This window comes from Schistocerca gregaria, chromosome 1, assembly GCF_023897955.1.
Source record: "Schistocerca gregaria isolate iqSchGreg1 chromosome 1, iqSchGreg1.2, whole genome shotgun sequence".
Lineage (NCBI taxonomy): Eukaryota > Metazoa > Arthropoda > Insecta > Orthoptera > Acrididae > Schistocerca > Schistocerca gregaria.
In genome coordinates this window covers 1,031,849,718-1,031,864,499 of record NC_064920.1, presented here as the reverse complement: position 1 = coordinate 1,031,864,499, position 14,782 = coordinate 1,031,849,718, and the positions used below count along the sequence as shown (strand labels likewise).

Genomic DNA, 14,782 nt, shown 5'->3' with positions numbered 1-14,782 from the left:
AGGGTGGTCTATTTTGGTCTTGGCCACATTTTGGCAGAGGCCATTCTCCTGGTGGACAGCTGGTTGGCAGTCATAGCAATATAAAAAGCTGTGCAATGTCTGAGGGATTAATTATGCCTGTCTGCAACTTAGTATGTTATGTTTATGATAAGCAGCAATCTATCTTTACTACATTGCTGATATTCCTACCTGGAGTTAACTATGTACTATTTTACATAATGTTGTCTTCTAGTCCTCCACCCTCACAAACAAATACGTGGCATGAAGAGAAACCAAATGACGTCTCTCTGTTTGTGACGGAAAAGAAGTGAGGACTTATGCTGAGTACTAAAATATTTTTCTGTTAATTCACAACACAGTGTAAAAACTGACATCTCACACGGACAATTTACATGTATAAACAAAAATACAGTTTTGTGAAAAAGAACATCAAGTGGTTATAATACAGGTTTTATTGAGAATGTGACTGAAACTTAAGTGGATAAAACAACTTTTTTGACACATCCACGAAAGATTTATTCATGAACAAATACTTGAAAAATTGTTTCTTGTAACATAATGGACTCTTTCTTATGTCTCATATGCATTTCGTCTTATTTACAACTTCTTTTTACTTTGTAATTATCTCCCTAGTGACAGACTGTAGTGATCCAAAAATTTCTGTGTAAATTCTAGAACCACTTGGCCTTCTACTGTCTCGAACACACGATATTCTAGATACGAGTGTGGGATGGTAGAATCCTACCTACTGTGCATCACATTCTTGTGTGTGCAGGTTTAAAATCAGGATGAAAGTAGACACGGCGGTCGAACAGCTCCGAAAAGTATCTGTCAGGCAAGCCATAGAAGTTTTAGTGCATGTTTAAAGAAGAGCCATGGAGTTTTTATGTCACTCTGTGCTTATTGTGTCATTGACTATTGTTAATTACAGTTGAAGAAATACTCATAACCTCTTGACTCAACCTTGGTAGAGGCAAGACGTTTTTTCAGTATCCTTTTTCGAAAGTCATGGTGTCTAAGCAGACTTTCTTTTGAATGCAAAACATTTTGTTTCTAATGGTCGATAGTATGAGGTACTTACAGAAAGTTGCATATGTATGTTGAAAGTGTGAATTATGTTGTGCATGAAAGTCAAATACATTGTTAACTGGCAAAAAGGAAAGTTTGTATGTCTATTCATTTTATAAGTAGAAAGAGGCTTAAAAGTTCCTGTACCTAGCGCTACTCAACGGAGTAGAAGTCAAGAGATTTTCCAGCAGCTGACTATCCCGTAAAGAAGAGGGATTGCAAAATTCCAGGTAAGTCTCCTCTTAAAGAAGAGGAATGTGGTTTGTTGAAATACATCAGTATAACCCACACCCACACTCACACTTTAAGTCATCAAAACATTAGAAGACAACAATGTCATTTACTCCTTTTACTCTTAGACATTTAAAATTTTGATTACCAATTTTTATGTGTAATCTTTACAAATGACATTATCAATCAAGTTACACAAAAATGTTATCTGCTTGAAAATTTATATTTTTTATTTCAATTTTCTTAACATTTTCATGCAAAAATTAGTTTTTCAAGAACAAATGTTTCCACTCATTTGATATTATCATGACAAAGGATCTTCCACATTCAAATGCTATCAAGAAAGTTCAAACAGCAATTTATTTGTTTCCAGGGCTCTCAGGTGTCCAGCCGGATGCGATCATTGAAGTCCCATGATGTTTTGGTGAATAACCATTCCACCATCATCAGGTGGTTCTGATGGAATGGTCTGTCTGCTCATTGTCAGTGTTATTTATGTCCGTCAGTCAGGCTTCGATTCCCTGTGCCGATGATCTGATTGTGGCCTCCGAACTTTCGGTTGTGGCCGCCGACATTCCGTTTGCGAATGCCGACATTTCGATTGTGGCCACCGACAATCTGTTTACGGGCGGCGTTCCAGGTCCACGCACACCCCGGCGTAGCATCAGGTGGTGGAAGATGCAGAATCCCAAGGAGTGTCCTCTGCGGCAATCATAGAAGGGTCTTGTGTCCGCTTGTGGAGTGAGTCCTTGATGGAATTAAGTAACAGTTGCCATGCCTTGCTTAGTTGAAAACCTGTGTCTCGGTTTATCAGATTGTCCGTTATGTGAATTTCAATGGCCTCCTTGAAGATGTTGTCCCAGTAGAAACTGGTAGGGGTCAGAATCTTGGTCTCTACTGGCCCCTACTAGTTTCTACTGGGAAAGCATCTTCAAGGAGGCCATTGAAATTCACGTAACGGACAATCTCATAAACCGAGACACAGGTTTTCAACTAAGCAAGGCATGACAACTATTACTTAACTCCATCAAGGAGTCATGCCACAAGCGAACACAAGACCCTTCTACGATGGCTGCAGAGGACACTCCATGGGATTCTGCATCTTCCACCACCCAGCGCGATGCCGGGATGGGCGCAGACCTGGGTTGGCGCCCGCAAACGCATTGTCAGCAGCCACAATCGAAGCTTCAGCGCACGCAAACGGAATGTCAGCGGCAGCAACCGGAAGTTCGGCGGCCGTAATCGGACCATCGGTGCAGGGAACCAAAGGTTGACTGACAGACATAAATAACACTGACAATGAGCAGACAGACCATTCCATCAGAACCACCTGATGATGGCGGAAAGGTTATTCGCCGAAATATCATGGGACTTCAACGATCGCATCTCGCTGGACACCCGAGAGTCTTGAAAGCAACACATGCACCAGGAAAGCCTCTGATCACAGCATTTTTTTTTTTTTTCCAACAACTAATTTTCATGCATATATCAAAGTCACGCAATCTTGTACAGATTCTATGTCTGAGGGGGGATATACATGAGGCACCACAAGGGAAATAACCAGGAAGGATGGAAATCAGTGTGATGTACGTGTACAGAAAAACAAATCCTTACAAATTGACAGTAAATTGGAAGATTTATTCAAAAGAACAAGATTCACAAATTGAGCAAGTCAGTAACCCACTGGTCCACCTCTGGCCCTTACACTAGCAGTTGTGCAGCTTGGCGTTGAATGCTAGAGTTGTTGGATGTTCTCCTGAGGGTACTATGCCAACTTCTGTTCAATTGGTGCATTAGCTCATCAGAATCTTGAGCTGGTTGGAGGGCCTTGCCACATTCTCAATTGGGGAAAGATTCGGAAGCCTTGCTGATCAATTTGGGGTTGTCAAGCATGAAGACAGGCAGTAGAGACTGTCGCTGTGAGTTGGTGGACATTATCTTGCGAAATGTAAGCCCAAGATGGTATGCCATAAAGAGCAACAATATGGGGCATAGCAATATAATTGACATACTGCTGTGCTCTAAGCATTTGTAGATGAAGACCTATGAAATGAAATGGCTTGCCGGACCATCACTCCTGGTTGCCGGGGCATATATTTTTGGCATCAAGACAGTCACACTGATTTTGCAACCCTAACAATGAACAGCTTGTTAGGGTCTTTGGCATGTACCACTATGCAGTATCTTTGTTTTCATTATGGTTTGTGATATAATATGAAAACGAACAGTGTTTGTCACTCTATAGTATGAACTGGAAATAAATTACCAAATGTGGAAACAAGTTATAAAATTTCAGCCTTGTCTATTCAGCAAACCTGGACAGTTATCAAACCCCTGGACATTGATGCCATTAACAAGTTAAGTACATGATTATACTTATATGTAAGGATACCTTTCTTAAAAATTATTTACTTTCATTGCAAATAAAATGGTTAACACTTGGAAGCAATACTACTTAAAATTAATATCTTCAATGTTGAAAATGATGAGAGGATCTTTATAAGTGCTTTAAACACTATGCCGTCTCACACAATTCGTACACTTGAAGAATGGAAACATGTTACCTGAATCAGTGTGTCATGGTATTTCAGTATCAACACAAAATTTTATATCAACAAAAAAAAAAAAAAATCAATTCTATAAAAAATCTACTCACCATGCAGCAGCAGGAAGAAACACATGTATCAGTTATGGAAATATGGAAGATTTGGGAGCCAGGGACTGTTTCTTCTGAAAGATGGGTTGAAGGCGTAGGAAGAGAGATAAAGGAAAAGACTGTTGAGGTTTACCAAATGGGCAGAGTTATGAAAAAGTTGCCCAAAACCATAGGTCAGGGCGGACTTACCAGATGGAATGAGAAGGAAAGACTGATTGTTGAGGACCACACCAGATGAGATTTGAAAACCTGAAAGCTAAAAGGTGGAAGATAGAGCAATAAGCATGACAGAGATTACTGAACACTGTGCAAGTGTTAATAAGAGCTAAAAGCTAAGTGCATTATATGTGATAGACAGGTGAGGGGGGTGAGGGGGGTGGGTGCGTGGGTGGAGAAGCAGGGGAAGACAGGTCAGAAATAAAAGACATAGAAAAATAAAAGGATGCAAGGAAGAGTAATAGTTACTAAAAAGAAATACTGAGACTAAAGAAATTAATGTTAACAGTGTATACATAACAGCTGGTACATGACATGTTGTATTGCAGGTGGCTATCTGTCCGATGGGTACACCAACAATCAAAGGGAGCACCACTTGTGAAATGACACACGTTGTGTACAAGCTGTTATGCAAATACTGTTTGGCCTTCTACATTGGTATGACGACCACCAAGTTATCAGTTAGGATGGATGGCTATAGCCAGAGGGTGTACACTGGTAACACACAATAGCCTGTTGCAGAGCAAGCTCTACAGTCATGACCTCAGTACCTGTGCAATCTGGATCCTTCCACCTGATACCAGTTTCTCAGAACTCCATAGGTGGAAACTGGCATTACAAAATGTCCTTGGATTCTCACCAACCACCTGGCCTAAACTTACATTAATTTATTTGGTCCCAGCAGTTCTTTTCAGCAACAATTCCTTTCCTTCAGTCCCTTTTAGTTTTCTATATATTTTATTTTCTGGCCTTTCCCCACCCTCCACCACACTGTCTACCACGTATAAAGAACTTAGCTTCCTGCTCTTATTAACTCTTGCAAATGTTTTTGTAAGTTATCTTCTCTTGCTTATTACCCTATCTCCCACCTTTATGCTCTCAGGTATTCCCCATCAACCAGTTTTACCTTTTCATCCCATCTGGTAAGTCTGCACCGAGCTGGGGTTTGGGTGACTGCTCCGTAACTCTCTACGTTTCCTAAGCCACACCAGTCACTTTTGTTCATTCCTCTTCATTCCTTTCAACCCTTCTGCCAGAAGAAGAAACCTCTAGCTCAGAAAGCTGGAACATTTCCATAAAGTGTTTTCTCCTGTTGTCACTCAGTAGATTTTTTATCCATCCAAATATACTTTAAAACAAAAATTTTGGAATATAAAAGTTTGCTTTTAGCATTTGATGACATTATCTACAAGCACACTGTTAGTTAAAACCCACCTAAAGTGAGTAAGCTCTTGTCTCTTAGTTTGAACATTAGACAAAGTTGAAAACAACCTGCTGATACTTCGTACAACCTAGTAAAATTAAAGGAACTTAACCTACCTTGAATCTTGGAAGTGAATCGACCATGTTGATGGATCTTGTCAAGAATCCAATATAGACAATAATCATAAGCCATTAATATTAATATTTTTATCGTTATGTGAATCACAAATGATACAGATCGAGTAAGTCTCAGCTTCTCGCTGCCACTCAGATGTAGAGTAACCATCTGTAACAATGCACAACTTACAGTAGTCTGATGTTACTTTGTATAATTAATGCTGTTTTGCTATTTCTTTTTGTGCTCTCCCTATGTCCCCCCCTCCCCCCCCCCCCCCCACCCTCTCTCCTTCAGTGACTACCATTGTCACAAATATTGCCCATCTCTGGAATCTAACATCAGCAGCACCCAATCTCAGACTTTTTCAACTTGTAAAATATGTTAGGACATGGTCGTGAAGACAATGGGTGCCAAAGCTGAGGTTAGGAAGTGGGAGAGTCCTGTTGAGGAGCCTTAGGCACTCAACTCTTCATTAATAATCTTACAGCATCCACGTCACACAGGACCGTCCACATAACATTAGTTGGAACAATAATTGTCACTTTACATTTTTCTGATCTATTTTATGAATCTAACAATCATCCCCTCATATTCTGAGGACAAAAAGAGAATAGAAGCTTTTGAAATGTGGTGCTACAGAAGAATGCTGAAGATTAGATGGGTAGATCACATAACTAATGAGGAGGTATTGAACAGGATTGGGGAGAAGAGAAGTTTGTGGCACAACTTGACTAGAAGAAGGGATCGGTTGGTAGGACATGTATTGGAGGGCAGCAAGGAGGGTAAAAGTCGTAGAGGGAGGCTAAGAAATGAATACACTAAGCAGATTCAGAAGGATGTAGGTTGCAGTAGGTACTGGGTGATGAAGAAGCTTGCACAGTATAGGGTAGCATGGAGAGCTGCAGCAAACCAGTCTCAGGACTGAGAACAACAACAACAACAACATTCTGAGGCACATAGATGACAATTAAGGCACATTTCAACAAATGTATTAAAATATTCTCCTTGATAATGTACAAGTTAATGTCTGATCCAGCATGGTATGTTGGCAGAAAGCTCACTTTCTGACAGTCTTTTTGTTTTGTTTATCTGCGACTCAACATCCACATCTACATCAACATCCACATCTACATCTTTACCCTGCAAACTAATGTGTTGTGCATGGCAGAGGGTATGTCCCATTGTACCAGTTATTAAGGTTTCTTCCTGTTCCATTCATGTATGCAGTGTGGGAAGAATGGTTGTTTCAGTGCCTTTGTACATGAAGTAATGATTCTAATCTTATCCTCATGATCCCTCTGTGAGCAATACATGAGGAATTGCAGCATATCCCTAGTGTAATCATTTAAAACCGGTTCTTGATACTTCGTTAATACATATTTATTTCATTTTATTTATACGTCAAAATTGGACCAAATTGAGGAGAAAATCTCCAAGGTCATGGAACATGTCAGTACATGAGGTTACAACATACAAGTAATAACAGATAAAAATAAATGTTCACAAACTTGAAAAAAGTCAGTCCATAAGTTTAAGTAAACGCTATCAGCAATACGATAAGAATCAGCTTACTTTTTCAAGAAACTCCTTGACAGAATAGAAGGAGTGACCCATGAGGAAACTCTTCAGTTCCAATTTCAAAGCGCGTGGATTACTGCTAAGATTTATGAATTTGAGTGGAGCTTATTGAAAATGGATGCAGCAGTATAGTGCACACCTTTTTGCACAAGAGTTAAGGAAATCCGATCCAAATGCAGGTTTCATTTCTGCCAAGTATTAACCAAGTGAAAGCTGCTTATTCTTGGGAATAAACTAATATTGGTAACAAGAAATGACAATAAGGAATATACATATTGAGAGGCCAATGTCGAAATAACCAGACTCGTGAACAGAGGTCGAGAAGAGCTTCATGAACTCACACCACTTATTGCCCGAACTGCCCATTTCTGAGCCAAGAATATCCTTGTAGAATGGGAATAGTTACCCCAAAATATAATACCATATGACATAAGCGAATGAAAATAAGCAAAGTAGACTGATTTTCATGTCAAAAGGATCACTCGCTTTTGATACCGTTTGAATAGTAAAAATGGCAGTATTTAGTCTTTGAACAAGATCCTGAACATCGGATTTCCACAACAGCTTACTATCTATCTGAACACCTGGAAATTTGAACTGTTCAGATTCACTAATCATATGCCCATTCTGTGAAATTAAAACATCAGGTTTTGTTGAATTGTCTGTTAGAAACTGTAAAAACTGAGTCTTACTGTTATTTAACAATAGTTTATTTTCTACAAACCATGAACTGAGTTCATGTACTGCACTATTTCAAACCGAGCCAATGTTGCACACAACATCCTTTAATACCAAGCTAGTGTCATCAGCAAACAGAAATATTTTAGAGTTCCCTGTAATACTAGAGGGCATATCAAATGGTTCAAATGGCTCTGAGCACTATGGGACTCAACTGCTGTGGTCATTAGTCCCCTAGAACTTAGAACTACTTAAACCTTACTAACCTAAGGACATCACACACATCCATGCCCGAGGCAGGATTCGAACCTGTGACCATAGCGCGGACTGCGCGCCTAGAACCGCGAGACCACCGCGGCCGGCGAGGGCATATCATTTATATAAATAAGAAACAGGAGCGGCCCCAACACTGATCCCTGGGGCACCCCCCACTTGATAGTATCCCACTGAGATCCAACATCAGAGCCGTTATCAACATTGTGAATAATGTCCTTTTGCTGCCTGTTGCTAAAATAAGATGTGAACCAATTGTGAGCTACTACTGAGTACTTTAATCACTCAGGAAACTGACCATTCCTAAAGGAAAAATTACGAATATGGCTAAATACAGGGCTAACATGTGCAGCACTGTACTTTAAAATTCTGCCGGACGCTCCATCATAACCATGATTATTGACTCAAAAATTGGTTCATATGACTCTGAGCACTATGGAACTTAACAGCTGAGGTCATCAGTCCCCTAGAACTTAGAACTACTGAAACCTAACTAACCTAAGGACATCACACACATCCATACCTGAGGCAGGATTCGAACCTGCACGGTTCCAGGCTGAAGTACCTAGAACCGCTCGGCTTATTTACTCAATCTCCCTCTTGTCTGTATCACAGAGGACTATTGCAGACATAAACATCGGAAAGGCGTTTGACAAGGAAGTTATATGATTTCCTGTAGAAACTAAAATTTTGTTTAATTCGCCAGCAATGCTAAGAAAATGATTGTTAAATACTGTACATATATCTGATTTATCAGTAACAGAAATATTTTTACTGCGAACTGACTTTATATCGTCAACTTTGTGCTGCTGACCAGACACTTCCTTCACAACTGACCATATGGTTTTAATTTTATCCTGTGTATTAGCTATTCTATTTTCATACCACACACTCTTTGCCTTCCTAATAACATTTTTAAGCATCTTACAATACTCGTTGTAATGGGCTACTGTAGCTTGATTGTGACTACTTCTAACATTTTGATATAATTCCCGCTTTGTTCTACATGATATCCTTATCCCTCTAATCAGCCACCCGGGCTGCCCATTACTGCTAGTACCTCGTTTAGAATGTCCTAATGGAAAGCAACTCTCAAAGAGCCTGAGAAATGTGTTATGGAAAGCATTGTATTTATCATCTATGTTATCGGCACTATAAACATCCTGCCACTCTTGTTCCTTGACAAGTTTTAAAAAACTTTCTATTGTTATTAGATTAACTTTCCTACATAGTCTGTAATTAAATGTGACTTTGTTTGAGTACTAAAACCTTTTAGTGTTAAAATTTATGCATCATGGTGTGAAAGGCCATTCAACCTTTTACTAAAAGAATGCCCATCCAGTAATGAAGAATGAATAAAAATATTGTCTATGGCTGTGCTACTGTTCCCCTGCACCCTCGTTGGAGAAAACATAGTCTTCATTAGGTCATATGAATTTACGAGTTCTACCAAAATCCTTTTTCTTGCACCATCATACACAAAATTTATATTGAAGTCACCACATATAACTAATTTCTGGTACTGCCTACAAAGTGAGTCAAAAATCCTCTCTAGCTTGAGCAGAAATGCTCTGAAGTCAAGAGTTAGGGGACCTATAAACAACAGCAATAGGAAGTTTCAACTGCCCCTGCACAACATTCAAATATCTGTTCAGTGCAGTACCGTAATACGCCTATGGACTCAAATGGAATACTGTTTTTTACATACATAACCACTCCTCCATCCCACAAGGAGCTCCTTGAAAAACAGCCAGCTAATCTCTGGATTTTCCATTGTTTGAAATCACAATGTTGCAAATATTGAAGATTGGAACTTCCTTCCTGGAGGACGTACCATTGTCCTTATAAAGAAGAAAGGAGACTTGGTCTAAAAGAAGTAACAAACAAGTGGTTGTAGTCTTACCTGGAAAACAGGTTGCAGAAGATAGGGATAGTTCATACATCTGCTCATGATAAATTTCTAATGAAACAACTATTGGACAAGAAACATATAAACATGGTTGTTCTGCAGAGTAGTGTATTGGATCTAAATCTGTTCTTAACATATAGCAATGACTTTCCAGTTAGTACAAGACACAGAGAAAAATTTCTCTTCGCTGATGACAGCAACATCATAGTTACTGATAAAACACCAGAACTCCCTTTTAGAGAAAGCAAAGAAACTCTCAAGGACGTTTATGATTGGGCAGTGTGCATTAAATTAAACTGAACATTAGGAAAACAAACAGTATCCACTTCAGCACAAAGAGGGAATACAGTTATGTTGGATCACACATATGTGATACATTGATAGATGGCCTAACAAGCAGAAGGTGTTTAGGGATTAAAATTGAAACCCACACACATGACCACTGTCTCTGGCTGCCAAGACCAGGCTGTGAGTAACTGCACATGATGGGAGAAGCAATCTCAGCTCGCAAGATTGCTCCTTTCAGAAAGCTTTTTGGGCGAAAGCTTATGTACTTAGCAGCCTATTTACTGAGTCAATCTGTGACTCAACTTTTTCACTATATGGTGAGCAGAGATCTACCTTATTCATAATACCGTCACTATATATATATATATATATATATATCCTCCACTGGAACTATTACTTAGCACTGATTTTCTTGTTCTTCTTGTTTTCCCTGCACTTCCTCTTCATTTTTGGGGCTGACTTATTTCTTGGGTCTATGTGTTTTTAACTTTCAAATTTGTTCCTGTTGTGTTCTTGGGAATTAGGTTATGTTTGCTGGTTTTCTGGCTGTATGTAGTCCGTGTAGTCACCAGTGGGTCAATACTAATCTCTGTGAGGTAACTTTGAGTGTCTACCAGCCAAAGTATTTTGGATTGTATGGTTCCAATGATGATGCAAAGATTTTCTTGGTGAAGCAAGCGTCATCCATTTTTGCTGTATGACCACAGAATTTCATACATCTTTTCTGTGCATGTGAGGAGAACCACTCGGTCAGTGAACACAGTTTTTGTGACTGCACAGTCAAAGGTTACTTAGAGGATTCAGGGTAGTGGTTAATAATGAAAGGAGATAACTAAATCACATCACACATTACACTAGTGTAATACTTTTGCAAGAACATCATGTTCTAAGATGTATAGTGGATGACAGTAATGTCTTGTCAATCTCCTGAGTTCAACTTTCTCACTGATCATGAGGCACTGCTGTCTCAGTTTTGCAGGTGGGCAGAGGAGAGGGCTTGATGACTGACTTTATCAGCCAGGAGTCAGTTTTCAAAATGGACTACATTTAGTTTTCCAAACAGTATGGAGTTAGTGCAAGGGGTATAACAGTGGGGTGAGGGTGGATGTACATAATGTCCTTAAAGTACCATTAAAGGAAACCATCAGAAGGTGTAGGTCAGGCGACGCAGGGCACCGATCAGGCGACGCGGGGCACCACGAAACAGAACCAGATCATTTTCACCACTGCCCAGGTCAGCAAGATGAAAGTTTGTCATTTATGAAACACTGATGCTCCAATGAAGGGATGCCTTATCTTGTTTTAAGATGAAATCAGCAGCTAGTTGTGGAAACAACCACAACTGCAACATATTGAGGTAAGAGGTTCCATCACAGTCTTCACAGAGATGATAAATGGCCCTCTTATATTATTTCACAGAATGCAGTTAATCTTAAAATACAAATCAGGCAGATGAGGTGCCCAAGTAAGGCAGAAACACACTATTAACACTCACTGGGTTAGCTATAAATTTGATCAAGGATTTGGAATCACAAAGTCCATCATTCATCAAGTGAGCATAGTAGAATAGAAAGAAGGATGACACAAAAACTTTAAAGTCTCTTGGGCCTGCAGCCAGACTGATTGATCATTAATGAATGTTTGACAGTGTAACTTGCCATTTTCATCAGGTAACTCCTGCTGACTGACATTTTGGACCAGAAGGGAAAATGTATAGGTGAACATTAATAAAGCTGACCAACTGCAGAGATGGATTACTGACTGGAAATAGAGGAAGGAAGATCCTATGAACATGTGTCCAGAAATGGATGGTGTGTGTTCAATGACAACAAATCATCCCAGAACACAGTAAAGAGCTGCACTGCATCCATGTTACAACAGATGTTCAAAGTGGCCACCACAGAATTGCAGGTGGTAGGGAAAGTAGTAGTTGTCATGCAGGATACACATACTCATACTTTGGCTTACACAATGTTGGCAGCCCCTTTCCTGGACCAAGTTCTAGGATTTGCCTCAATATCCTGTAGAACCTGGTACTCCAAATTTGATGTACACAAAGTCTGCTGCCTTCCTGCAAATTTGTCTTTCTGAAAGGACCCATGATCACACAATAGCCTAAGAAGGGTTTGAAATGTTATGTGATGTGGTTGGTGTCTGTGATGGTACTAGTTTTCGTATAGCTGTGCTGCCTCTTGATCATTTCCATCTACTTGACTGTACACTACACCATCTCAGCTTGTTCCCAACATGAATACTAGACCATTCTGCTACTTACAGGATGCTGCATCAATCACATAGCCTGCAACACACAAAGAACATAGGCACTTGGTCAGAGGCGTGTGCGTGTGCGTGCGTGTGTGTGTGTGTGTGTGTGTGTGTGTGTGTGTGTGTGTGTGTGTGTGTGTGTGTATTAAACGTGGGACCTAGAAACGATGGAGGAGCTTCGTCCCACTGCAGCCCTCTGTGTATCACAACCCACAGCAGGCCACAGCAGTCCACCCACCCTACTGCCACCCCACAACGTAACGCCCCCTCCCCTCCCCTCCCGGGAACGTCTTGTACCAGACGAGTGTAACCCCAGATGTTTCGTGGTAGAGGAATGATGGTGTACACGGATGTGGAGAGACAGTGGTTATGCAGCAATCGCTGACATAATGCAACTGATGTGAAATAAGGAGAACTAGCCTGTATTCACTAAGGCAGATGGAAAACTGCCTTAAAAACCATCCACAGGCTAGCTGGCACACCGGTCCCGGTGGAAGCAGTGCGTTGGACCGCGTGGCTAGCCAGGCGGGCTTGGTCAGAGGTACTGGATTCATCATCACCATCTACTGTGCCAATGATGCATTTCTGGACACATTTTCATATTAATTTTTTTCCTGCATTCCCAGTTAGGTATCCATCCCTACAGTTTGTCAGTTTTATTAATGTTCACCTTGTATATACAAATCGCCTCACTCCCTCCCTCCATTGACCGCGTGTATGTACTGCACGATGTGCCAGCCACTGTGGTGGGGATAGGTCATGCCTGGGAGCTGAGTGGCAGTCCTCAGTCTGCACTCCACATTCACCATGCTCTTTGTTCCATTTCCACTGCTTCTGGAGAATTTTCAGTATCGAGATTCATGCTTGACTAAGCTGAAATCCATTGTCCTTGTTTATGTGGTTTGTACCCAGATTTTGATAGCCTCCTTGTATATATTATCCCAACAGTGAGATGTTTTGTGCAGAATTCTTGTGTCTTCATATTAACTTCTGTGGTTCGTTTCAAGGCAGTGTTGAACAATTGCTGAATTTGTAGGCTGCTGGAGGTTAGTGTGCTATTTGTGTTCCATGCACCTTTCTTCAAATGTGCAAATGGTTTGTCCAACATATGCATTCCTGCACTTGCATGGTATGTAATACACTCCATATTTCTAGAGTACAAAGTTGTATTTTACTATCCCTAAAACGGATTTGATCATTGCCGGTCGGTAGTACACACGTGATATTCTGTCACTCTAAAATTCTACCAACTTTTCCAGATATGTTGCCTTCATTGGATTTAGGGCTATCTTTTTCGGCTGATCTTCATCAGGTGTTCGATTTGGTGTTGTCTTTTACTTGAAGATGTGTTTAATTTGGCAGTCATTACAGAACATGTTCCTGAGATGGTTCAGTTTTGGTTTTAGACTTTGTGGGAGATCACATGAGGTCTGTGGACCAGCATGTTTAGATCTTCCTCCCTTTGTGAGGGGTGGTGACAGCTAGAGGCATAAAAGTACTGGTTCGTGTGGATTTTCTTCTAATGGACACTGTGTCTCACCATTCCATCTGGCTTTCTCCATACCAGAACATCCAAGAATAGCTGCTGACAGTTTTGCTCCATCTCCATGGTGAACTGAATTTGGTTGTGGAGAGAGTTCATGTGGTGCAAGAAAACTTGAATCTCATTTTTCCCATGAGGCCAAATGATGAATGTATCATCAACATATTTGTAAAAGGCTGTCAGTTTTAGTGGTACTGCATCCAGCACCTTGTCCTCAAAGTCTTCCATGTACATATCGGCCACCACAGGTGACAGGGGACTATCCATAGTCACCCCATCAGTCTGTTCATAGCAATGTCCACCAAAAAGAAAATATGTGGACACAAGCACAAAATTGAAAACTTGGTGAATGAGGGCCCAAATTTCTTTTCCACAAATACCAGTGAATCCTTGAGTGGAACTTCGGCAAAAAGTGACTCAATGTCGAAACTGACCATGAGGTCTGAGCTGGCCAATCTGTATCGCCTTCAGGTGAAAGATGTTTGTGTAAAAATGTTTATGTAGTTACCATGCAGAGAACTTTCCATTGTACACCTGTTGGCTTGCTGATTGTACAGAATTGGAGAAAAACACACGAGCAGAGAACATTACCTAGGTGTGACAGTGTCTTTACCTGCTGTAAAGGGGTCTCTTATGGTTTGGCATCATGGCTTGGCGTTGTTTTGGAAGGCGGCAAACAAGAGGTGCTGCCTTCAATGAGAACGCCCATAAATAGTTGAACGAACCTGAAGAGAAATGACATTCTCTTCTGTTCTG

The 14,782-nt window shown here is 40.5% G+C and overlaps 1 protein-coding gene across 1 annotated transcript in view; it reads right to left on the bottom strand.

Moving 5' to 3' along the window:
- LOC126285668 (DC-STAMP domain-containing protein 2) overlaps nt 1-14,782 on the bottom strand; it is a 287,117-nt gene that overhangs the window by 158,610 nt on the left and 113,725 nt on the right. The window contains exon 9 of the mRNA XM_049984879.1: nt 5,492-5,660. Within this exon, the coding sequence (XP_049840836.1) occupies nt 5,492-5,660 (169 nt within the window). The remainder of the gene's footprint in view (nt 1-5,491; nt 5,661-14,782) is intronic.